This window comes from Diadema setosum, chromosome 19 (genome assembly GCF_964275005.1).
Source record: "Diadema setosum chromosome 19, eeDiaSeto1, whole genome shotgun sequence".
NCBI lineage: Eukaryota > Metazoa > Echinodermata > Echinoidea > Diadematoida > Diadematidae > Diadema > Diadema setosum.
Genome location: NC_092703.1, coordinates 8,438,215 through 8,464,101, shown reverse-complemented (window position 1 = coordinate 8,464,101; position 25,887 = coordinate 8,438,215). Strand labels below are relative to the sequence as shown.

At 36.9% G+C, this 25,887-nt stretch overlaps 1 protein-coding gene across 1 annotated transcript in view; it reads left to right on the top strand.

Annotated features, from left to right (window-relative positions):
* The first annotated feature begins 494 nt into the window (after nucleotides 1-494).
* The window catches only part of LOC140242728 (N-acylethanolamine-hydrolyzing acid amidase-like), a 36,200-nt gene continuing 10,807 nt past the window's right edge, over nucleotides 495-25,887 (top strand). Inside the window, exons 1-3 of the mRNA XM_072322488.1 lie at nucleotides 495-697; nucleotides 14,610-14,774; nucleotides 15,776-15,902. Of these exons, the coding sequence (XP_072178589.1) occupies nucleotides 495-697; nucleotides 14,610-14,774; nucleotides 15,776-15,902 (495 nt within the window). The remainder of the gene's footprint in view (nucleotides 698-14,609; nucleotides 14,775-15,775; nucleotides 15,903-25,887) is intronic.

Genomic DNA, 25,887 nt, shown 5'->3' with positions numbered 1-25,887 from the left:
GACATGTAAATAGGACTGTTCACGTCTGCACCACCAAGTCGCTCTGAACGTAAACAGTGCCGTACGGCACTGAACGTAACACAGAGCCCAAAGAGATTATATTCCCCAGTGGGGAGGAGAAAAATCTCTTTGACAGAGCCTCACTGGCCTCAAAATAAATATTGGATAGCGCCATCACTCGGAACAAATAGATACTCAGTAGGTAGCGAGCATGACTAGCAAGCAGAGTGTGCATGTGATCCAGTGATCCCGCTATGTACACAAACAATAGCCGGTTGTACCGCGCCGCTGTAGGATCTTTGCCGGTAGCTAGTATAGCTGTTGTTGACATTCTTCGCGTTGGGGACAGAGCAGAAAACTCGTCACGCAGCAGCAGAAAGGTAAACGGCTGTCCTGACGTTTCTTTCTTCTGCTTTGGCGAGGCGAATCTGCCCATCAGTCAGATTTTGTTCGTTTTCGCAGATATTACTAATTGATCCACTGATTGAGCGACGATGAGGGTCATACTTTTACTGCCGACACTTCTTGTAACGGCTGCTGCCGTCCTCCCACGGGCTGCTGCCGGACAAGTCCGCCGGGACGCTCCCGTACCTCGGCTTACCATCGACCTAGACGCCGCCCCCGAAGATCGTTGGGCACCCGTCTTGAAGCACTGGGACCTCGAGCAGCTAAGAAATTTGTGGATATCTGCCATCGAGTAAGTTTACAAGGGACTAACGCCATGTAACTCTATTCTTCTGGGAAGTATAGTAGTACTATAGCCAATAGGCAACCCTAAGCCTTACTCCACAGAGTTTACTAATTTAACGGACAAGTTCACCTTCATAAACATAAGGATTGAGAGAATGTAGCAATATTAGTAGAACACATCATTGAAAGTTTGAGGAAAATCGGACAATCTGTCCAAAAGTTATGAATTTTTGAAGTTTTTGTGCAGTAACCGCTGGATGAGAAGACTACTGCAGTGTGTGAATAACTTAGATGTCACATGCGTACAACAATATAAGGAAAATATAAAGAGAATTTCACAAAATTTCATCTTTTGAAAAAAGTACACATTCCCCCGAATTGTTACCGACAAATGTTATGGGTATTATTATTCTCCCTGCCTGTAGAAAGAGGCAAGTCAAGTGCTCTTTTATTATGCGAAAAAAGTGAAAATATGTTGAATTTTCTTTAGATTTTCTTTATACTGTTGTACGCATATGACTCACAAGCTGTAGTAGTCTCCTCATCCAGCGGTTCCAACACAAAAATTTTAAAAATTCATAACTTTTGCATCGATTGTCCAATTTTCCTCAAACTTTCACTGATGTGTTCTACTAATATTGTTGTATTCTCTCAATCCTTATGTCTATGAAGGTGAACCAAAATGGAATCACCTGCATAGACGTAGACCGATGTCTCTTCACGGTGGGTTTCATATTTGACGTTGGGACATTGATGTATGGTCAGTCCTCCGGTGGGCTGAGCTGACCATACATGTCCCAACGTCAGATAAGAAGTCCACCGTGAGGAGACAGATACCATCGGTCTAGGATAGACCTAGATACTATATTATAGTTGTAGATCTGGCTACTCAGCCAGAGAAGTCATCTGTTTACATATATTTCTGTCCCTGTACCCACACGTGCTTGTGAAGTAAATTTCTTGTATTCATTTGCAGCCCCCCCCCCCCTTATCATCCCTGCTTATGGTAGTCAGGGGATATCCAATGAAAACACTGAATTTATTGGCATATCCCTAACAATACACAGCCCAGTAGCCGTAAAAACGCAAGCTTTGCATGGCGTCTGGTCGGGCTAGCATACCCCAAACACTTTAATATCCCCAAGTACTTTAATACTATAGACAACCTGCTTATGATGAGGATGGCCACTCACTGCAGGTGTCCTTTATAGACAGGTAGGTATACCTTAAGGCAAGATGGCAACCAGTTTGATCTGATCTCATCTTGACAATGTCACACACACACACACACACACACACACACACTCTGCACACATGATGAAAGTGAAAGGACATAATTGTCTCATAACGATAGAATTTATAATTTATGATCTAAAAAAAAAAAAAAAAAATTATAGTTTCCGAGACTTACTCTCAGTTATAAATTTTGTTGGCCCTAAACCAAAAGGGCTGTAACATGATGTTAACACTTGGGGAGAATCTTTGTTTTATGTCTAATAGTTCAAGTGCTGTTTTAAAATCATTACATGGAAATTTGGCTTTGTCTTAAATTATGTCATGATCAATATGAAACATTTAAAGAGCATACAAAATAAAAAACAAATTGCATTACATATACTAAACGGGAAATATACTCAATTATTGCAATGAACTACGCACTCAAACTAAGTGAATGCTATTATGAATTAGCATGTGAAGAATGTAACATATATATATACTGTGTATCAAAATGACTGTGATAAACTTAACTATAGTGTATATTCCAAAGAAAATAATGCAAATAAGGAATTAGGAAAATATAGATAATTATCAAACATGAAACTTACTTCATTTGAAGATTATAATGTGCGAGCTTAATGATATTGTTGTTTGTAAAATGTAGCACAAATTTTCCATTTAATAATTCACACTCCTCCCCCGCCCCCTTTTACCCAAGCTACAGGATTAGCTACCATACATACAGCTTTCCCTCTTTTGTCTTATGCACAATCAGCAGAGCCTGTTGCCCACTTGTGTACAGATTAATAATAATAATAATAATAATAGTAGACATTTATAGAGCGCCTTTTCCACTGGATGCAAAGCGCTATGACATGTCATCCCTGGTCGCCATAGGAGATAAAATATATACAAAATACCAGGCAGTGACAGTATAAGTCCAGTGCACATACAGGGACATCAAAATAAATAAGTCTTCAAGTTTTGTTTGAAATGATCAAGTGTGGGTGAAGATTTGAGAAGAGGAGGGAGCTTATTCCACAGCCTAGGAGCACAAAAGCTGCATATCTATAGGACAATAATAATTATGATTCTAATGTAGCAATAAATACAGATGTAGAGCTCAAACTGAAGCTCTGCAGAGCTCTGCTATAGGCAGGAAAATAATGCACACTTCACAGCTGGCACCACATTTTAAAATGGGGGGGGGGGGGCAGTTTATATTTCTGGTGCCACTTCCAGGTTTTTTCAGCGAACAAGCAAAACATAAACAACAACAACAACAACAACAACAACAATGCCACTACAAACAAACCCTCTCATACAACAACAGTCAGCTTCCAAGTAACATCAACTAAAAAACAAAAAACAAAAAGCTTAACCACATTTTTTTTTTTTTTTTTTTTGAGGGGGGTTCACTTCGGGGTTAAAAAAAGAATAGGTGTGGAGGGGGCAAGTGGTTAGACCCCATGTATTCCTATGTATATGCAGAAAAAAATGGGGGGGGGGAGCCTGCCGGCCCCGCACTTTGGACAGTGTGGGTGACTGCTGGTGCTGTTCGATAGAAAAGTGGCCCCTGCATACTCTACAGTGTCCATAACATACTCTCTCTGCAGGGGAATTTATTCAACTGGTGGCTGGTCGGAGCAGTCCACCTTTGTAGACAGGTTCAACTGTATTGGTATTGTGAATACCAGTATGTTGATTCTGTCAACCCTTCCTTGACATTGATCAACTGATTGAAATTCACTCTACCTCTGTAGGCTGAAAGTGGCACTATCCCATAAACCGATATGTTTCCAGGCATGTACTGTATATGGGCCATTCTCAGATTAAGTGTTCAATTCCATGTGAGTAAAACCGAAAAATCAACCACAAAGTAATACATTCAAAGATGTGTTTTCGGAAACTTCAAAACCGGTCAAATACGAAACAAAAAGTGGAACATTCTAAATGATGGCCATTCATTGAGTAAAAATGAATTAAAATAGAGCATCATATATGATTTCTGATCACCAATCAGATACGTTACCGCAAATTTACATGTTGTAATGGACTCCTAACTCTGAATTAAATTTATTGTTTTGATCCAATTTCTGTTCAGGAAAAGACATTTGTCCCCCCTAAAGATATCGGGGTTTTTCAAGAGGTAAAGATGTTGTCATCCCTTGCTAATTGGTAGAAATTATTTCTGTGTGGTAGGTTGAAATATGCTTTTTGCTGAAATGAAATGTAACCTTAAAATTCACTTTGCATTTTTAGCAAATTTCGCTTACAAATAAAGTTTCGAACCCCACAAATCATGCAAAGGGAACGATCCGATCTGGAATTTGACGGGAAACAAATATGAATTGCTTTCCTGGGGAAATAACTATTGGAAAAACATCGAATCACCTTTGGTAACGTATCTGGTAAAATATAAGTAATAATTTTAGTTGTGTATGAATTAATAAATATCACCTGTTTAATTATTTACCTCATGAATTGATGTAAAAATGAATGATGTAAGCCCAAATTAACCATTATAGACATTGTACGTAATATTTAAACTATGAAATGTAGTGGAAAAGAGCCCTAAATGTGAAAGCCGAGTTCTTCATTCACAGAATATTCTCATCTTACGTCTGAATGTATTTATACATCTGACTTTAAATATTCATTAAGTTTTGATGGATAATGCAAACAAGGTTTAAAAAATATATTTTTGCAGGCACTTAGAAGGAAGTAGGTACAGTCACTATGAACTCGATATGCTAAACAGTTGTTTGACCTATGGTAACGTATTTGGCTCATCCCTTTTAATGAAAATGAATAAATAATTGTTCAACTTATCAATGAATCTTGAGTAGTTCTTCATATGTTGAAAAACACTAGAATAAATATGCAGCAGAACACTGAAACTTTTCTCGGAAGCGTTTCATAAACTACTCTTTACTCTTTCAAAGTTTGGTAACGTATCTGGCGTACCGTAAATGAATCTGTCGGTGACGTTACAGAGCAATTTCTACTGAATATTCTTCATTTGAACATAACTTTAATTTTTTATGGAAGCGTCATTCTATGCAGAATTATTTTATGAACACTTTGTTTTACATAACATTATTTGTCACCGTGGGTGCCCTGAATTATACGTAACGTATCTGCTAAATCTGAAAAGCAAAAAACTGGTATGCTGAATCTTAGCTTCGTCTTGTAAAATAAACGTTCAAAGTTGTTGAATAGAATATGAAAGTGGCTGGGTTTTATAGAATAGAACTTTGGAGTTTATGAGCACACAACGATTTGTTCGTAAAAACATTTACAATTTCTTTTCAGCATTTTGATTATGTGGTAACGTATCTGTCGGAAAACTTGGCATTAAGTTGTGAGACACTGACGCAGAAAGAAAAATCATGTGGAAGTGTTGATCTTTTTCACCTCTCTGTCCTTTTGGTGTAAGAATATAATCCTGAGGTCCAACAAAACGAAGCATGTAATGTGTAGGGATGAATTTTGACCAGATTTGATCCCCAGAAAGCACAAGACCAATGAGCAAAATTCGGTCACGTATCTGGGGTAACGTATCTGTGGTAACGTATATGGTCGATCATATTATTATGAGAGCGATATCTACCAAATATTTCTCACTTGTACTAAACTTTCATGTTGAATCGATGCGTAATTCCGAGGAGTAATGTATAATATACAATTTGTCTGACATTGCAATATCTGTCGCAGTGGGTGGCGTGAAAAGTATGTCACGTATCTGTCCAAATAAAAGTGTAGAAAACCGATATTTCAAACATTGTACCGTATTCTCAAAAAAGAGCTGTTGCACAAAAAATCTAAGTACTTGCAATGTATGAAGTATATCCTCAGGGTTTCATATACACAGGGTCATTGCATAGTCTTGTTATTTTCGCAATGCTGTAACACTAAAGAAACTGGTAACGTATCTGGCGGTGAATTTGGCGACAGGTTTCAAAAGGCTATAAAAAAAGAAGTCAATAAAAATTTTGGAACTTTTTGAGTATTGTGATTAGCACATATGATATGCTCATCGTCCGTGAAAATGATATTTGGAAAGTGTGTTTGTGGACGGAGAGGAGCAATAAAACATAATTCTGAAATAGCCGGCGACACTGCGTTTTGGGGGTCTTAACGAGGTTTAACAGCAAAATTTTATACAAAAAGGGAGACAACCGCATTTGATCGTGTTTACTTTTAACAAATAAAGTCCTCGTGATATATTATAAACATTTAAATAGTATCTAATAGGTTTCAGGGAACCGCAAACTGTCATGGAATGTCGGCGACTCCAAAATTCCGTATTTGAACGCTTTTACTGAGAATGGGCCATATACTATTTATATCGCGAGTCTGATTTTTCGCCAATCGGGACACCCCGACAATTTCCGACGAGTGGTTAAATTCGCGATTGTGGAGTATACTTGCAGTGCCGAAAGAAGAAATGTATAATGTATGCGTGCATGTCTCATTTATGTCAGAATGAGAGTTAATATTTTTGCGCATTTTTAAATTCACAAATAGCACCCCACCTGCAAAACCTAGCTCGCAAAATATTCAGTGTATACAGTACCTTTCAAAGCTTGTACAGGTAACTTGCCAAACTTTTTCATCAGCATTCTGTTATTCATCTAAGCTTGATGTACAATTGTAGTTGGAAATTCAGCAAGCTCACCCAGCCCACTTCATATTTTATTATTACCTTGGCCAAGGGAGGAGGTTCTGTTTTCATCATCAATTGGCATTTGTCAGTTGGTTGGTTCGTTTACAATACAAGTCTGTGTGCAAAATGAATATAAAAGTAGAGAACAGATTCGGATGAAACTTGCAGGAATGGTTGAGAATGGCACAAGGAACAGATTTTTTATTTTTTTTTAAATGGATTTTCAAGATTTTGGCAAGTAGGGTCGATGAACTTGGGAGTTCAAGCTGCACATTTTTGTAAGGGCATGCTCTAGTTTCTGCTAGGGCGAGGCAGGCTGCGCAGCTGGAAATTGATGATGTAAACAAAAGGTTTTTATAATTGAGTGATTTTCAACATGCATTATATATGGATGGAAATCACTATCTTTATGGAAGAACAAAATCAGTAGTGGAAATGAGCTCCTTGGCAGGGGTCTGAGCTCTCAGAGTGCTTCTCTAGTTAATTCATGATTTTATGTGCCAGTCTAGTAACTTCAACAAATTATTTTGTTACCCTGTCATTTTCATGTATCTCCATGATAAATGCATTGGTTATTAATTGATATCGATTGATACAGATTTTGATTTTTACCAAACTAACATTTAGATTATCAACCATTTTGAGACTTGAGGAACGGATGTTCTTGATAAATTGTTTATACTCAATTACTGTTTGTAAGGGCCCAAAGTGATTTTCATTCATGGTTTTATTCATTGGAATCGTAAAATACTCTTTTAAAAAACAGAACAAAACACTTCCAGTCCCTAGAATATTGCACTGCTGTTTACAAGGTTGGAAACCTTGTACTCACGGCAAACAAAAATATTTTTATGTGAGGAAAAATAGCAACAACAACAAACCAACAAATACCATACAGGACATGTACATGTAGGCTGTATGATACAGTGAGTGTACTTGTTGTGGCCTTTGACCATACATTTTCTCTGTCAGGTGATCTTTCACCCAATAATTCGGCATATAATGGGGAAGACTTTGTCTGGATGTTGACAGAAGTGGAGATAAGGTGAATCCAGGAACTTTGAATAGAATGGTCACAGAACCAGTATCCACAATCACACGCAGGAGTACTGTATACGCTATAATTTTCTCGTACATAAATTTTCGCGAATTGCCGATGTCACACATTTTCGCGAGTGGTTGAATTCGCGATTGGGGGACCAGAGAAAATATGAAGTGGCAAAGAAAGTGTGAATTTTCAACTTACTAGCAACGAATGCTACCACAGCGACTGGGCTGTGTATACTAGAGATTCTAGTAGTTAGACGTGGACATGCTATATGTACGTAAACAAGCTTAGCCAGTATGGTCTGTTCGGTAAGCCGTAAAATGATCGTATCATCAAGGCAAGGGATTCAGTTTCGAAGGTAATATTTTCGCGTGTTGTTAATTTCGCGAATAGCTCCTGACTCGCAAAATTCGCGAAAATAAAACCCATGCAAAATATATAGCGTATACAGTATCAGGTTTTGCATCCCGAGGCAAAAATTGCTGTTATTTGCCACTGTTCACACATGTTGTGAAGGACAAATTATTGTGAGAGTTTAAAGAATAACCAACACTGAACGAAGAGTGACCTCTTAATTGCATCTCTCTTTGTGACATTCACTCAAAACACACAGGGCAAATTATAAGTGATATATTAAAAAAAAAAAAAAAAATCTTGGGGAGTGGGTATACTATTATAGGCCATATTCAGGGCCAAATACACTGTACATACCCAAGAAACAATTGATACATGTTGCATACCATGAAGCCTGCTACCATTCAATGTATTATTGCCATGGAAATCTTTGTTTTTTTTAAAGAAATAATCAAGCACAGATATCTTCCCGTCATGTTGCAGATTGCAATACAAGTACGTGTAGTTGGCAATTTGTTTCTGTGCATGTGTGTGTCCATCACACAAGCAAATTAATGGTTTTCATGTTGTAGTGCAAAAAAAAATCATTATCCAAAACCTTAAAGTTTGGATGTGTGTGAGTGCCGCTGATATATGACACACCAGGCTAATCTAAGGGTGTAAGCTTTTTGACGAGAACGGCTTTTAGTATTTGTGTACTTGACATCGTTATCAGCAAGTGGGGGGGGGGGGAGGGAGATGAATGATGGCTTTTAGTGTTTGACATTGTGTGTGGCGCTCTAGATGTGGCTTTTATGTATTTGCACACTGTATCAGTCATCACTGCCACTTGGTCATTACATGTTATTTGCTCTTACCAAGGATTTATCAATAGCTCAGGAATTATTGCCCTTGTAGATAGCAAAGCTTTTTTTCTTATTTTTTTTTTCAACCTCAACTTCCTTGAAGCTGTCATGATTTTTTTTAAGCCACAGATTGTAAAGAGGGTTTGTTCGTTATGTGTACATAAGAAAGAAAGCCCTGTGGTATAGCTATACAGTGTTTGTATCCATAGTACATTCATGACAGCATAACCTTGGTTCCAGAAGTTTCCAAAGATGCCTTATTTTCTACTTTATTGTCATAAGGTATCAAACTCAAGATTATTACTGTTATGCAGCTCTGATATGATTATCGTCATCCATAACTATGACAGTGAGTGGCTAAAATGGGATATATTCAAGCACATACCAACGTGGGCTCACTTTTTCAAAGCAGCGCAATGCAATCTGGGAAGATTCTGATAAGTTGACATAACAATTAAGTGCCCTGAAGCCAGACTAGCCTACATTGGCAACGCATAATTAGCTGTACACAGATTTCTCTGGACGGCTTGATACCAGATTGAAGAGTACCAAATCTGTGTATTAAGTGATGCATGAATTCAGTGCTATGGTGGCCAAAACATAACAACCAACGTAGAAAGGAAGACTTACAATCAATAAGCGATAGCCAGATTGGATTAGCACGAGGTGTATTTGCAAAAGAAGAAGAAGGAGGAGAAGAAGAAGAAGAAAAGAAAAGAAAGAAAGAAAGAAAGAAAGAGAGAGAATATATATAAAGAGGCAGTATATAAACAGTAGTTATCCATGTTAAGAACTCATTAAAGTATTACTTCAGAATTGAATCTTAATGCTGAGTACAAATTGCACAGAACACTTATTTTTTATTTATTTTTTTTTTTTTAGTATGTGTGATGAAAATGCACCATTTATCCTGTTTCCTGCAAGTTGTTGTTGTCCTGTTGGGCCTTTAGGGCAGTTTCTATTTACTGTTGAATATTCATGTCAAGATTCCTATCTAAGTCTTGCCCATTACCCCGCCAGGTTTCCATAGGCTGTGAGGTGATATGGCTATGGCGCTGAAACACTTTGCCCTAAATGAGGGATGTGTTAAGAGAGAGATAGATAAATTTATGAGCAAATGAATGAATAGATAATGGTATTGTATGTATATACCGTATGTCCCCCTAAAAATAACAATGGGACCCTCCGCAATTGTAACTTTAAAAAATAATGGTGAATAAATCCAAATACAATTTCAGGGTGTGAAACTATAACTTATTACTTACATCTTACTGAAAACCCCATCCAATTTGCTTTACAGTGGTCAAAGAGAAATGAGGATTTTTTGTAGAGCATGTCAGGAATCCCTTCCCTCCAAGTTCTGTCCATTGTGTACACACATTATGCAATTCCAAGAGCATCCAAGTACAAAATTTGGCAGAATCAGACCCCTGACATGCTTTTACAAAGATCCATATTTCTCTGTGATGACTTAACCAAATTGAATAGGGTTTTCTGCAAAATATAGCTAAGATGTTATATTTTAAGACCCTGAAGTAGCATTCAGACAGTTTAATCATATAATTGGAAGTTTTCAATGCGAAAATCCGTTGTAATTTTTTTTTGGACGTACATGTACTGTATAATTTATATGCACTAAAGAGAGGAGGGGAGAATGTTCACTCGCATGAAGAATAATCAGTATGAAGTGGAAAGATTATGATGCAATTAGTTTTGGATCATGACAGCTGAGTGTCATATTAGAGCCATGTAATTTTAAAGGGATGCCCTGGTATAGTTTTGGTTGAGACAGGACTTCAAGTTTTGTGAGATAATAAGAAACCTCATATAAAATACTAAAGAGCATATGATTCTAAGAGGAATTCAAAGTTTATTTGATGAAAATTGGTTTTGAAATGGCTGAGATATCCAACACCAAAGAGGTCATATTAAAAGGTGGGACCCACCTTTTATTAGGAACACTTTGTTTCACTTTGTTTTTAGATATCTCAGCCACTTCAAAACCAATTTTCATCAAATAAACATTGAATTCCTCTTGAGATTGTATGCTCTTCTAATATTTCATAAGTGGTTATCTCCCTAAAAGTTAAAATCAGAATCCCCCATCTCGACCAAAACTACACTATCCCTTTAATTTGTCATGGTTAAAAATACACCGTAAAATTACATTTTGTTTGACTACACATAGATAAGATTAAAAAAAAGAAATAAAAAGAAATAGGAGATCAAGAGTCACAGGGTGTTGAAACAATCAACGTTCAGCTTCATGATAGCATTTAGCTCTGAGTGTAAACTGTAAATAGAGCCTTCTTTATCATCCAGAGCAAAGATCTGTCATCCAGAGCAAAGATTTATCATCTAGAGCAAAGATTTATCTTCCACTTAGAGTGGCCTTTTTGTGAGGTCAAGAGCAGGGGTTTGTGGGTGTGTGCATTTTATGGGCCTGGAGGTCACACGGCAGTATGTAGGAGTTTTTTTTTTTTTTTTTTATTTATATGTTTTATTTCGAAACAGTATGTACGTGTAGGAGTTGACATGAAGTGTAACTTACTTGAGATACAAGATTGTATCTCAAATCCCTGTGTAAAGTGTCAGCGAGCATCCATTTTTAGTGATGACAGTATACTGTAAATAAAGTGGATATTTTCATTGAGTAATTTTTCACACTATAGATAGGGTTCTGGACGATTTTCGAGTGTTTTGAATTCCACAGAATCAGGACATCAATTACAAGAACATAATATGGCTGGCAAAAATATTTGTAAAGCTTCTGGTTGTGTGAAATATGCATTATACATTTCCATACTGTGACAATTTCTACTTTTACGGTATACTGCATTTGTAGACAGACATAAGAAGTACAGTAGGTGACATACGAAGACATTGGGTTTTATTTGCCCCACCACATCCTACTAAATTTTCATATTTGTTAATTTTATGCATGATATGGGAGAGATTTGATGTTATTTTCATTCTTGGGAATTCAGTTTTGAGGTTGTTATAAAATTAGAATAGTGAAAAACTTTAACTTAATACAATAATAGCAGATTTTGAGAAGTAGATGAGACTAAGATGAGAGGTCCATCGGATGGTGGAGTATGAAAAAAAAGTTCTTGTTGTTGTTGGTGGTCTGTGTTCTTTGTGGTAGTGTCTCATCAGAGAAGGGGTTTTTTTGTAACCGCCGAACGAGTTCGAGCAGGGGACTATGAAACGGGCTCCGTACGTGTGTGTGTCCGTGTGTCCGTCTGTCCGTCCGTCCGTCCGTCTGTCTGTCTGTGCGTCCGTGTGTGATCAAAATGTTCAATTTGCTACTTCTCTGTCATTTATGAGCCAATTTTGATTCTGTTTGCTTTATATGATAGCACTACATGGGCGCTTTGAAATTTCTACACAGAATTTCAGTTGTGACCTTTGACCTTGACCTTTGACCTATATTGTACATTTTGCTTCAAAATGCTACTCCTTCGCCATTTCTAACCCGATTTCGATTCCGTTTGCTTTATGTGATGGCACTAGGTGAGGGCTTCAAAACTTCTACACAGAATTTTGACCTTTGACTTCTTTGACCTTTGACCTTGATTTTTGACCTACAACCAATATTGTACATTGGCTACAAAATGCTACTCCTTCGCCATTTCTAACCCGATTTCGATTCCGTTTGCTTTATGTGATGGCACTAGGTGAGGGCTTCAAAACTTCTACACAGAATTTTGACCTTTGACTTCTTTGACCTTTGACCTTGATTTTTGACCTATATTGTACATTTTGCTACAAAATGCTACTCCTTCGCCATTTCTAACCCGATTTCGATTCCGTGTGCTTTATGTGATGTTACTAGGTGAGGGCTTCAAAACTTCTACACAGAATTTTGACCTTTGACTTCTTTGACCTTTGACCTTGATTTTTGACCTGCATTGTACATTTTGCTACAAAATGCTACTCCTTTGCCATTTCTAACCCAATTTCATTTCCGTTTGCTTTATGTGATGGCACTACAGTCTGTAGGTGAGGGCTTCAAAACTTCTACACAGAATTTTGACCCTGGACTTCTTTGACCTTTGACCTCGATTTTTGACCAATATTGTACATTGGCTACAAAATGCTCCTCCTTTGCCATTTCTATCAAAACCCGATTTCGATTCCGTTTGCTTTTTGTGATGGCACTAGGCGAGGGCTTCAAAACTTCTACACAGAATTTTGGCCTTTGACTTCTTTGACCTTTGACCTTGATTTTTGACCTATATTGTACATTGGCTACAAAATGCTACTCCTTCGCCATTTCTATCAAAACCCGATTTCGATTCCGTTTGCTTTTTGTGATGGCACTAGGCGAGGGCTTCAAAACTTCTACACAGAATTTTGACCTTTGACTTCTTTGACCTTTGACCATGACTTTTTACCGATATTGTACATTTTGCTACTAAATGCTACTTCCGGGCGGGGACATATTTTACGCACCGCGTAATTTCTACTTTTCCTTGTTGTTTTAGTTTTTGCCATTAATATGTTGTGCAGTACGTCAATATGGTCAGGGCAGGAGTAGTAATAAAAAGAAACTTTTTTTAGTTAAAAAAAAAATAAAAATGAATCTTTTTCAGCATCATAAAGTGTAATAAAATAAAAAAACTGTATTTCCAGAATTTGCCGGAAATATATATGGATTCAGTAAATGCAAAAAAGGTGAAATATCAGTAAAGCAAATCAGTTTATAGGTTTTAGGAAAATTACATATAGACCATGGGATGACATGGAAAAATCAGCCTAGTTTTTGAGTTTCGTAGTCCATATTTAGGCTCCACCTGAAAATGTGTCTTTCTGTGGTAATTTTGGGTGCTGAATCCAAATATCAATGTTGCCAAGTCAGCAACATGCACATTCTAATGATATTATAAGATGTTGAGAGGTTTTCAGTTTGTTGAAAGTTTTTGGGTGTAGTTTAGGTTTAAAGAGTCATGTGTCTCTGTCCATTGCTGTACTCCATGATCGTGAATTTAACCACTCATGAAATTGTCCAGAAATCCAGATTGGCAAAAGACGTATATATATATATATATATATATATATATATATATATATATATATATATATTGTACGCTTCTTGTATTTTCCTTACCTACCTAGTTTTTCTTTGTGACGTCCTATCTTGTGCGCTATTTGTCTATGTGCGCCTTTGTGCGCTATTTGTGTATGTGCGCATTTTGTTATGGACGCGCTACCATAACAGTGACGACGCATCTTTTATTTTGATCTGCTTCAAAATAAAGTGTCAAATGTATTGACTTGACAAAGCCCTATGGGCGAAAATTCGTCGAATTTACGTCTCCAACGGAGTTTATAATGACCTACTGTTGTGAATCTATACTATTTCAGGACTCCGAGCAGAAACTATTTATTGCTGTTATTCATATATATATATATATATATATATATATATATATATATATATATATATATATACAGATATAGATATATATATATATATATGTATATATATATATACAGATATATATATATATATATATATATATATATATATATATATATATATATATATACATATATAGATATATATATATATATATATATGGCGTATTGCGTACAGCATTAATTCAAATGGTTGGTGAACTGATGCTGTGTTATCACAAATGAAGCCCAAGGCTGATCTATGGTATCTCGATCTGAAACGGGTTGAGAAGCTCTCAGCAAAGTCATGTTACCACATGGCAGCAAAGATTAATCTATGTACCTTGCTTTTATTGTCTCTTTCTGTTCACTTTTCCTCCAGCGATAACTTGCCCTATGATGCGAGGCCATTGATGGATGTGGTCGGCTTGGCAATTGAGGATCTTCTCCCGCAACCGTATGCTGACGAGCTGAAGGGCATCTCCAAGACGTTGAATATAACGCTGGGCGAAATAACGGTGGTCAACATGCTTTATGAATTCTCAGCGTAAGTTTTTTTTCCATTTTGAATGAAAAACTGGAAATTTCACAAATTTATGTACAAACTGTATGGTAAGTTGTGAGGGAATGACATGCTCACTTTGCTATTTGCATATTCATATTGACTGTTCACGAACTGTTTCCCTCCAAAAAAGGGAAACTTCAAAATGTCGTAACTTCCTTATTTTTCATCCGATTTTGATTTACACTGATGAATTTGTAATATTTTACTCTTTCTTATCAGACTAACTTGCTGTATATTTGGACTTGTTGACAAGTACTGTGACTACTAGAATTGGTGGAAGACACAGGGATAGATAAGCCCATTTTGTTTTAAATAGGTGATGACACCAACCATATCGTGCCCATTTTCATGAAATCCTGCATTTTTGCAGTCATTGTGCATGTAGGTGTGTGCATGCATTTGTGCACTGTGTTTAGATGTGTGCATGAGTGTATATGTTTTGAGCTTTTCGTGTCTGTCACTAATGGACTTTGAGTGTATATTCTTGACAAGCAATATTTTGAGGAAAATTGTTCTTCTTCAAATGCATTTTGTTTGACAGCTTAATAAATTTCCCATAGTGTTCTTTGCCACCTAAAGAAAAATAAAAGAAACTTCAGGTTTACATTGCAACACCCAAGATCCATAATTACACAGGAATTCACATTTTGTTTGTATTAAATGTTTGTATATCAGTGCTACAAAATCTTCTTGCAGAAAGCTCTAAAATTTGTGTTCACCTGTTTTTTGTTTGTTTGTTTGTTTGTTTGGTTTTTTTTTTTGTAATCCAGGGGAAAGCACTATTAAAGCAAAAAAAGATAATTATTCAACAAAATGGCAATTTCCATGTGGTGTCCAAGGGTAGCAAAAACCATACCATATATGATATACGCCCTTCTTGACCAATGCATGCTTCTCTGGCTTATTACAGCAAGAGGACTCTTTTTACAAAGGTCCATAAGGACCTTATAGCATCCAATCCTTCTTTGCTGTTCTTCTTGAAGGGCCTGTACCAGCATCGTCGCCCAGGACAGCAATGGCACCATTTGGCACAGCAGAAATCTGGACTTTGAGATGACGGCACAGCTGAAGAATATTACAGCTATCCTGGATTTCAAGTCGAAGGGAAAGGTAACTTTCAGTTTTAAGTTACACTAATTTCTGGCAAATAAAGTGTTGAGAACTTCACAGGAAGGGTGCACATACATGACAGCAACCAAATGGTTTCTGAGAGGTCATCTTCATTTGAAGTGAAGCGCTTGTGATAAAAGACTGCCCACAGAGACAACAAAAGTGGAAGGGAAAAATCTCATCACATCTTCAAAAATTACATCTAAAAAGTAGGATGCAAGAAAAAGATGACTGTATTAAAAAAAAAAGACAAAATGGCAGAACAAACCATACTGTAAAAACAATGACATAAATTGTTTGCATGCATAGAACTTTCATGAATTTTGCAAGGAGCAAAGAGCAACTTGCGAAAATAAAATGCATGTGAAAATAAAATGCTACACAATGGGTATTGAATGCCAGTGGTAGTTCTTGAAAATTTCATGCCACAAAAGAGGACGTCCGCTCCAATTCGGGAAAGTTTCATGCCACAAATGTGTCCTGTTGGCACACACCATTCATTCTTTCATTCATTCATTCATCCATCCATCCATCCATCCATCCATTCATTCATTCATTCATTCATTCATTCATTCATTCATTCATTCATTCATTCATTCATTCATTCATTCATTCATTCATTCATTCATTCATTCATTCATTCATTCATTCATATTTTTAGCAATCCATGCCTGGTTGATATAGTTTGCTGACTTTTGTTGGTCACTCTTGGGAAACAACAAGGGATCACTGCCCTGGTGTCCATTTTCTTGGTGTGTGCAAGGAGGTTTACCTCCTTGGTGTGTGTGTGTGTGTGTGTACGTGTTATGGACGTGTTAGTCACCTGGTTTGCACTGTAAGTTGCTCTTTCAAGGAAGTCAAGCCAGATCTGTTATGCTGGGCCTGAGTTTTGAATCTCTCGCACCCAGGGTCCCCACTTTGTGTCTCATCCAAGGGACTAAAAGCTTTGTCTCAAGCTGGAGAGGATGGCTTGATTATGCACAACATTGCTTTAATAGCTAGACTTGCTGGGACTCATACCAAAGCCTCTTGAGTATTATCATCATTATTAATGACTAACTATTGTGTTTTTCAAGAGAACAAACTTCAGTATTCAATATTGGTCAGAAAGTTTTGTAAGTTGAATAGACTCATGTGATACCATCTGTATTAAAAGTGAGAGTATCATTCAGAGAATAAATATCTTGTGCATGCAACTTGACACTAATCAGTCCAGTGGTAACAATGCTCTTAATTATCAAGGAGGAGTTATGAACATATTGTTTCTATATTAAGGAGATCTTTTTTGTTTTCAACAATGTAGATCATAGTCTGAAATACTTCCTGCAATCATTCTTAGGGCTGAATGAAACTGTTTCAGAACCATCTTACCTGCATTGAAGTGCTAGTCTCATTCTGATAATAATAATAATAATTAATAATGACTTTAAACTATGCTTATATAGCACATAACACATGGTGCATATGTCCCTATTTTTTACAAAGATTGAAAAAATATACAAAAACATACAAATTCCACTAACAATAATGGTACCAAGCTTCATGTTTGTTTACACTGTGAAAACTGCACTTTCAAAGCAGACTTGAATCTATTGATATTGGAAATTTGTCTAAAATTGAGAAAATTTGTCTTAAAACAAAACAAAAGTGAAACAATGTCCAGAGTTGTGTAGAGATGATCTCTTCTTTAAAGTAGCTGTTGCTATAAAGAGAATTTACACCAAGATCTTTACCTGGAAGGTCTGTCAAAATACAATTCAGGTGCTCTCATATTGGAATATAATTTACCATGGCAACAGATACCACAGTAATTTGTTGTCACCGTGCTCATTAGTGCGGTATTTCAGTTAGTATCATTCTCATTCACAAAATACTTTGATATTTCTTGGGCAAAAGTATGACTCTTTGCAAGGCACAACATTGCGCATTTAGTGTACATGTACCTCCAATGTTGAGTAGACAGGAAAGCATGTCAGATCATGTGAGAAATGCCGTACACGCCATATATTTAGTGAGTCTAGATTTTCACAAATCAGGACTTCCCTAAGATTTCATGAGTGGTTGAATTTGCGATCGTGGAGCAATAGTACTGAACGGAGAAATGTACAGTGTATGTGTGCACGTCACATTCATATCGGGATCAGAGTCATATTTTTGCATGTCTTTAAATTCGTGAATAGCACACCTGACTTGCGAAAATAAAAACTTCACGAAATATTCGGTGTAGTACACCATTGCTAGGAAGCTGGTATTTCATGACAGGAGCATTCACATATAACTGATGTATACATATTTCACATGAACTGTGAATTACAATCCTTTATTAAGACCATGGCATTTTGTGAGGAATATGTACTCACATTACAAAATACTGCACAAAACTTAGAAATGCTACTTTCACCATACGTACGAATGGTGTGATTATGTGAGCCTTTAAAGAGGTGTCACAATTTTAGACCTTATTATAATGCTTTCCTCTCTCCAAGGATCATATCTTTCCCGCTGGGTTACAGAATTACATCACGATGAAATCACATGCATCGTATTAGTGTTACCAATGATGAGCAGACAAATATTGAGAAATGATTTACCCCACTAACGTTTCCTGCTTGCAGCTAGTGGTTGTATGATTTCTGAAGTGACTTGACGGTTTCTTTTTGAAGAGAGACCATATGATTACTGACAGACGAGGACCACTAACAGTAACAAGCTTGAAATCTTCTCCAGGAGGGTTAGTCAATATATGACAGGGTGATTGTAGTTGTGGTTTTGTAGAGATGAGCTAAACTGATTTTGAAAGTCTTCATTGATGCAAAGTGAATCTGGGCTAGCCTCATATCCAGCCTCTGTAGGCAATTTTTCTTCACCCATATGGCTTATTGTCAATAACATTTATCATGTGCATCAATGTTTTCAATCACATACATTTCCTGTTGCAATAATCACAGTTGTGTGTGCAAATGCTGCAGCCAGCTTTGCATTGGTCCTTATACATAAAGCCCTGTGTCTACTCTAGTTTTGTGAATAATTGTTTTGCTTCATCGGAGTTCTGAAACACCACAAAATCGTCTGTTGAGAATGAGAAGGGCGTTAAGTGGTCCTGAACACTATGGCCCGAATTCACGAAGGTGGTCTAAATTTAAACCATGGTTTATGTAAATTTCTTCTGCGTAGATATGATTGACAGATTGCGTACGCTAACAGGCATCCAGTAAAAAAACGTGCATTTATGCGCGCATGTATTGGTACGCCTATTTAACGCTTATTTTAGACCATGGTCTAAATTTGTACCATGGTCTAAGTTTAAACCACCTTCGTGAATTTGGGCCTATGGGTTTAGTGGCAACTTAACGCCCTTATCATTCTCAACTGATGAAATGTAAACAGCCTGTCAGGGGCTAAGAGTAGTACTATCGGGAATCTGTTAAAACCATGTGATGTAAACAAATGCAATTTAATAAAAACTATCCAGCAATTGGTACCAAAGTTCGTTGACCACTTTGCACTCAGACATTGAGTGCATTTATATCATTTCAGAGCATGTGATGTGCTTTGTTTTGTTATTCTTGGAAGGGGGGAGGAGGTTGGGACAAGAAACTGTTATCCTGTGGAAGTTGGGTTAATTTTAGATGATAGGTACTGTGCCAGAATGATAGGAGATATAGCTACAAAGAAAGGTGGTGATGTAATCAGTTTCAATTTCAATTTATACCTTTTATCTTCTCAAGTGGCCAGCATATCGTGTCAAGAACAATAGATAAGAGGGGTCACATGAGGTGGTTTGATCATGTGATTATCTTACCTGATATTGGGTGTAGTTCATACCCTAACAAATGAACAAGTTATCCTGTGCCAGATCTAACTTACAATTGTAAGTACTCTTCACACAAACAAATAAACAATTATGTGACTGAAATCGTTGGAACTGTATTGTTGGTTTAAATATCAGATCTATCTAAAATCAAGCAGAATTTCTGGCATTTATGACCCAATTCCTAGAGCTTTTACTGATGTCTCTTGCCACCATGTCCTACAACTCAGGGCCAAGCAAAAGTACTAAAACATTGAGCACCCAGGAAATAATGGTTGCTATAGGGTGTAACTAAATACTGTATCACCACCAGTGTTCGAGCACACAATCTGGCTCTTTACCCTTTAAAACCCCACTGAACAATCTGCAGCTGCCCCTCTTGAAAAAGCACTGAATCTGCAATGGGGCGCTGCGTGTGGCATAGTGGATAAGACTACGGACTTCCAATCGGAGAACGGGGGTTCAATTCCCACCCAGTGCTTATGTCCTTCGAATATATCATGTTTTACAGACAGCAGTACATGATCACTTTCTCTAGAGCTAGATGCAAAATGGCATGCACCTTTCTTACAGCTGTATTCTGTGAGTCAAGGTGGGCATTGCAAGGAATCTTTAAAGTGGTTAGAGGGTGAAATACATAAAGCACATTCTTGAAAGCAAAGTAGTGTGTTTATGCATTTTTGCTGCATGTTTTTATCCACCTAGCTACTGATTTGTTTGCGAAAAAAATACCAAGGCACCCTGTGGAAAATAGAACAGATGGTGTTGTCATCCTCAGAGTATACATGCTGTAAACAATTTACAATGAATTATAGTCTTAAGGACCATATTTATGGAGTATGCTCAATGGCAGAAGGGCAACATGTGCCCTTGACTCAGTGTATTATTGACCTCTGTGTACCATGCTGGAGAAATTCATGAAGAAAAAAAAAAAAAGGTAAAGAGATTGTGAGCATGACTTTTTGTTTGGGTGAAAATTCATCAAAGCTTTCTTCTTTGTATTTCATCCTTTGTTGAAAAGCTGTCAAGGCCATTTTATGGGGGGGGGGGATATTTACGAGCAATTAAACACAACTTTTAGCATAATTTATTGGTTGCTTTAGATCGTTTCACTTCTTTTTGTTTTTTCTTTTTGTTTTTTCCCTTATGGCAAAAGGACAAAACAAAACAAAAGAAAACCCCTAACCAGAGTTAATTATAATCTCTAGAGGCAAAACATGTTAGGAAGAAACACAAGCCCAAACTTACTTGTTATTATAGGCAAAATAGATTCAGAGAGCAATTAAGCACAACTTTCAGCATAATTTATTGGTTGCTTTGATTGTTTCACTTCTTTTGTTTTTTCTAATGGCAAAAAGACAAAATAAAATAAAACAAAACAAAACAAAACAAAACAAAACAAAACAAAACAAAACAAAACAAAACAAAACATAACAAAACAAAACATAACAAAACATAACAAAACAAAACAAAGCAAAACCCCCAAACCAGAGTTTAATTATAGCCTCTAGAGGCAAAACATGTTACGAAGAACTACAAGCCCAAACTTAATTCTTAGTGTACATACATGTAGATGCAAAATAGATTCATAAGATCACATCCATGCTACAATGGTATATCTCCAGACCAGTGTTGAAGAAAGAGAACATTACTATACCTGTGCCACTTATAGGGATGTTATATTTTTGGTTGAGACCTAATGTCATGTTTCTAACATTTTTGGTGAGATAATGAGAAACCTCTTATGAAACATGAAAGAGCATGTAATTCTATGAGGAATTCAACATTTATTTGATGAAAATTGGTTTTGAAATGGCTGAGATATCCAAAAAAGAGCTAAAAAGAGCAAAAAAGAGCTATTCTAATAAAGTGTGGGACCCACACTTTATTACGACTGCTTTGTTTTACTTTGTTTTTGGATGTTTCAGTCATTCCAAACCCAATTTTTATCAAATAAACTTTGAATTCCTCTTAAAATGGTATGCTTTGTACTATATCATAAGTGTTTTCTTGGTATCTCGCAAAAAGTTAAAAGCCTAATTCTCATCTCCACCAATACTGTACCATCCCTTTAAATGTGCAGTTGTGTGTTTTTTTTTTGTTTTTTTTTTTGCACAATTGATTTTTGTTTCCTTCATCCTGCCTTTATTGTCTTCCTCTTTCTCTTTTTTTTTCATATATTTTATTTTCTTCACATTGCAAAAGTGATACCATAAATGTTTATCAGGCTCATATTTACACTAAAAGTTTTTGAGTCTCTGAAGCATTTGCCTCCAGAGTATTTAATGTCAGATTTTTGTTTATCATGAACTATTTGTCCAGATGTTCTGATAACAATATTGAGCTTGAAAGTTTGTACACTTGTACAAAAAAAAATGTTTATGAACGATGCTATGATTAGGCGTTTTCACATCAGCCCGATGTTTCCAAATAGCGCGCTATTTTCTGACTTGGGAAATTAACCCGAACACGAAATAGCGCGCTATTTGATAATGTGAACACAAATTAGCGTGCTAATTGCATCGCACTCTGATCGAGAAAATTTCTCGAGTCCAACTCGGGAAATTTCTGAAATAGCGGGATAGTAGCGCGCTATTTGATAATGTGAAAACGACTCGAGGAATTAGCGCGATGCATCCCATCATGCCTAGAGTGTGTGACCCGATCGATCGAGGCAAACTACACACAAATCATGAGAAATTTTTGAGAGGGCACACACATTACTGATACTGTTTGCACATACTCAGCTGTCGAATTAGCTCGAAAAAAATTCGGGCTAATTCTCTTCGGGCTGATGTGAATAAGAAATGAAATAGCGCTCTAATTGGCAATCGCGAAAAAATATCCCGAGCTTGGATTTTTATCAGGCTGATGTGAAAACGCCTAATGATTATGTCTTACAGGACTACTCTGTCAAAAAAAGTATAAGCAGGTTGCAAGTGATAATGATTGGGTTAAAATGATTTTCAAAAAGTATGTTTAAATTTCTCAGTTCTGTACAGATCTTATTAAATGTGTGTGTGTTTGTGGTTTTTTTTCTGTAGGAAAAAAAAAATTTGTTCATAATTGTCTAATTTGCTTTAATTCATGCTCATAGTATGATTTACGATAGTGCAGTTGTATAATTTCTACATGTAGGATGATTTCAAGAGCCTTCTAAGCTCCAAATATATGACCTCTCTTCAAATGAAAGCCTTTCAAACAAAGTATTGATGAACACCTGCTCACTGTGGTATTTCCCACAGACAGTTCATGTTTTAATAGTTGTCATGGTTTTGTTGAAGAAAACTTTCACTTTCTGTCAATGATCATGTGTCAATCATCATTGCTCTCATGAATCTGATATCACTCAATTATGAAATGTAACACTCATCATATAGTGCACACGTTATTCGGAAATGAAAATTGATTCTGAGTTTCTCTCAAAAGTACATTTCCATACAGTGTTCAAGTTGACTGCAACCCTTAATGTGGTATTTTTGCCAATTGGCATAAGATGTCTGGAAAGTAATTGTCCACAAATAATTCAAAGATCAACTAACTCCCCAGATTACTATCATGTCATTATGACCTGCCCCCTAGACTGAGGCACAGTACCATATCCCACCTGAGTGGTCTTGCTAACTTTTATTAAAAGATTAAAAAAATGAATTTGGAAATCATGTCAGAGATAAAAACAGCAGAGTGGAAATTTGCTATGTCAAATTACACCCCCCCCCCAAAAAAAAAAAACACACAAAAAACAAACAAACAAACAAACAAAACCAAAACCAAACAAAAAAACCTAACAACAAGAAATACCCAACAGACCCAACAAACGCACATCAGACTTTAGAAGGAAATAGGTAACATGTCGTCAGTACAGTAGTAACATAGGTGAAAATTCAGAGATAAGATGTTGGTGAAAATGTCATTTTCACTTCTTTCTGTTTAACATGGATCCTGTGGGTCAGAGAACCCATGCTAAAAACACAAGTGAAAATGAAAAGAAAATATGATGGTTGTATTTTGTCATGTGATAGGCTTGAGGGTGGGATCAAGGAGGGAGAGTGTAAGTACTAATAGCTGCTTTGCCTTGGCGGTCTGAACATAATCACGTTGCCAGAATTAAGAAAAAAAAAAATATGAGGGTATGACCATGCATGCGTATAACGTCCAGAGATCCTAGATGTTTGCTGTCACTGAGTTTCAAGCACAGACCCAACGTGTGAATCGGGCACTTGGTGTACTGTATAAGCTGTTATTTTTGTGAGGGTTTAATTTTCGCTAATTTCACGAATCTCAGTTGGACCGCGAATTTAGCAACACGCGAAAATGTTACCATATGCTAAGGTAGTAGTGCGCTTATGTAGGCTTCTGTGTCAATTCGCGAAAATAATGTCTCGCGAAAATGTCTGTGACCTCCTCATTCGCGAAAATATCTGTATGCGAAAATAACAGCGTATACAGTAAAAACATGCATTCGTTTTTCCCCAGCACTTCCTCCTGTGGAGACACGCCAGACATTTCTTCTAGAACAGTCTCAGCACAAATCGAAAAGGTGGATGCGAGAATGTTTAGTTCATCCACGTGCTTTAAACATGCTTAGAGTTTAATTTGGAGTGTTCACACACTGAAAGGTACGATACTGTGTTTCAGCCTTGAGAGTTTAATGGATATTTAATCGTTGACATTAACAGGGAAGGTCAATGAGAATTTTGTTTTAAAGTTGAGTGGACATGATATCCCTCTAGATCCTAAAGTGCTATTAGGTGTAGTTTTTATGTCTCTTAACTTTCAAATGATCCTTAAATTACCTCGGAAGCTTTGTAGCCTGTGGCGAAGACCTCATTTGACATCAGTTGATCCCCCCAAAAAAGTCATTAAATCAGTTTGAATGTGAACATATCGGCCTCGGAAGTAATATTCTCAGTTATGCTTATGGTGTTTGCTTCTTTCTTATATTATGTGAGATATTTATACGATTTGAATCCCAATAGTGCAGTGAAATATAGATGTTCTTTAATATAAACAGTGTTTTCTTATACGCAGCGGCCCACAAGGGTACATTCGAAAACCACAAATAGTGCCCGTCATACACCACACGAATGCGCATTAAACCATTTACAGTCGAGATTTTTCGGCTGTGTGTGTAATAGCATAGACAGGGCTCAACACTAACTTTTTTGTTTGGTGGCCCGATGGGGCCACCAAAATCCTCAATTTCAAATTTTTGGTGGCCCGAGAGAAAAATTTGGTGGCCCCGAAAAAAAAAAACAATAAAAAAAACATTAAAAGTCCTGGTTTTTTTTAATGAGTCAAATATCTAAGTTTTATCCAGTCATAGTAAGAATTGGAAGTTGGACATACATCTACTCATAAATAAACCTCAACAAACTCGCAACACTCACTCTCAGGCGCTCATTCAGTCCTTTTCATCCATCCTTTAAACAAATATAACTGCTAATTTCCGGCGCAAAAAGTTACGAATTAATTGACGTACTTTTCAAAACATTTTGGTGGCCCGAGGCGGCCCACCAAATTTGCCCTTTTGTGAAATTTGGTGGCCCGACTTTCAATTTTGGTGGCCCTGGGCCACCGGGCCACCGTTAGTGTCGAGCCCTGGCATAGAGATCAGTGATAAAGCTGTCCGCAATTCGTTGCAGGGATTCTCAAATATATCCAAGCTGGGCCAGCTTTCCCGCTCCATGGTATCCCCATGCTACTGGGGGTTTAACCCTATTCCCACCGTGGAGGGGGGGGGGGGGGGGGGGGGGGAGCATTTTGGCCCCCCCCCCCTCGACATTTCGCGTGATTATTCTGCAACGCGTGATGCTCTCGCCGCGACATTTTATGACTTTTTTCTTTCAAGTATCGCGCAACTTTTGAGACCAAATTTGTTGCTCCCGGGCATACCGTTTTGAAGCCCAATTTTGTCGACCCAAAAATTGCTCAAAAACATGATTTTGTGTACAAACCAATGCAAATTGTGTTTTTGCAATTAATCCATATAAAAATAAATGTTTTTACTTTCAATGTCTGATAATGATTTATTTTAGCCTGATTATACTTTAAAAAGTTTCTGCGACAAATTTTGACAAAAAAAACCCCATCAAAAACAAAAATTAAAAAACAAAGAAATACATAAGAAATTCAATAAACAATAAAATACATTAGAAATAATATAAGAAGTCT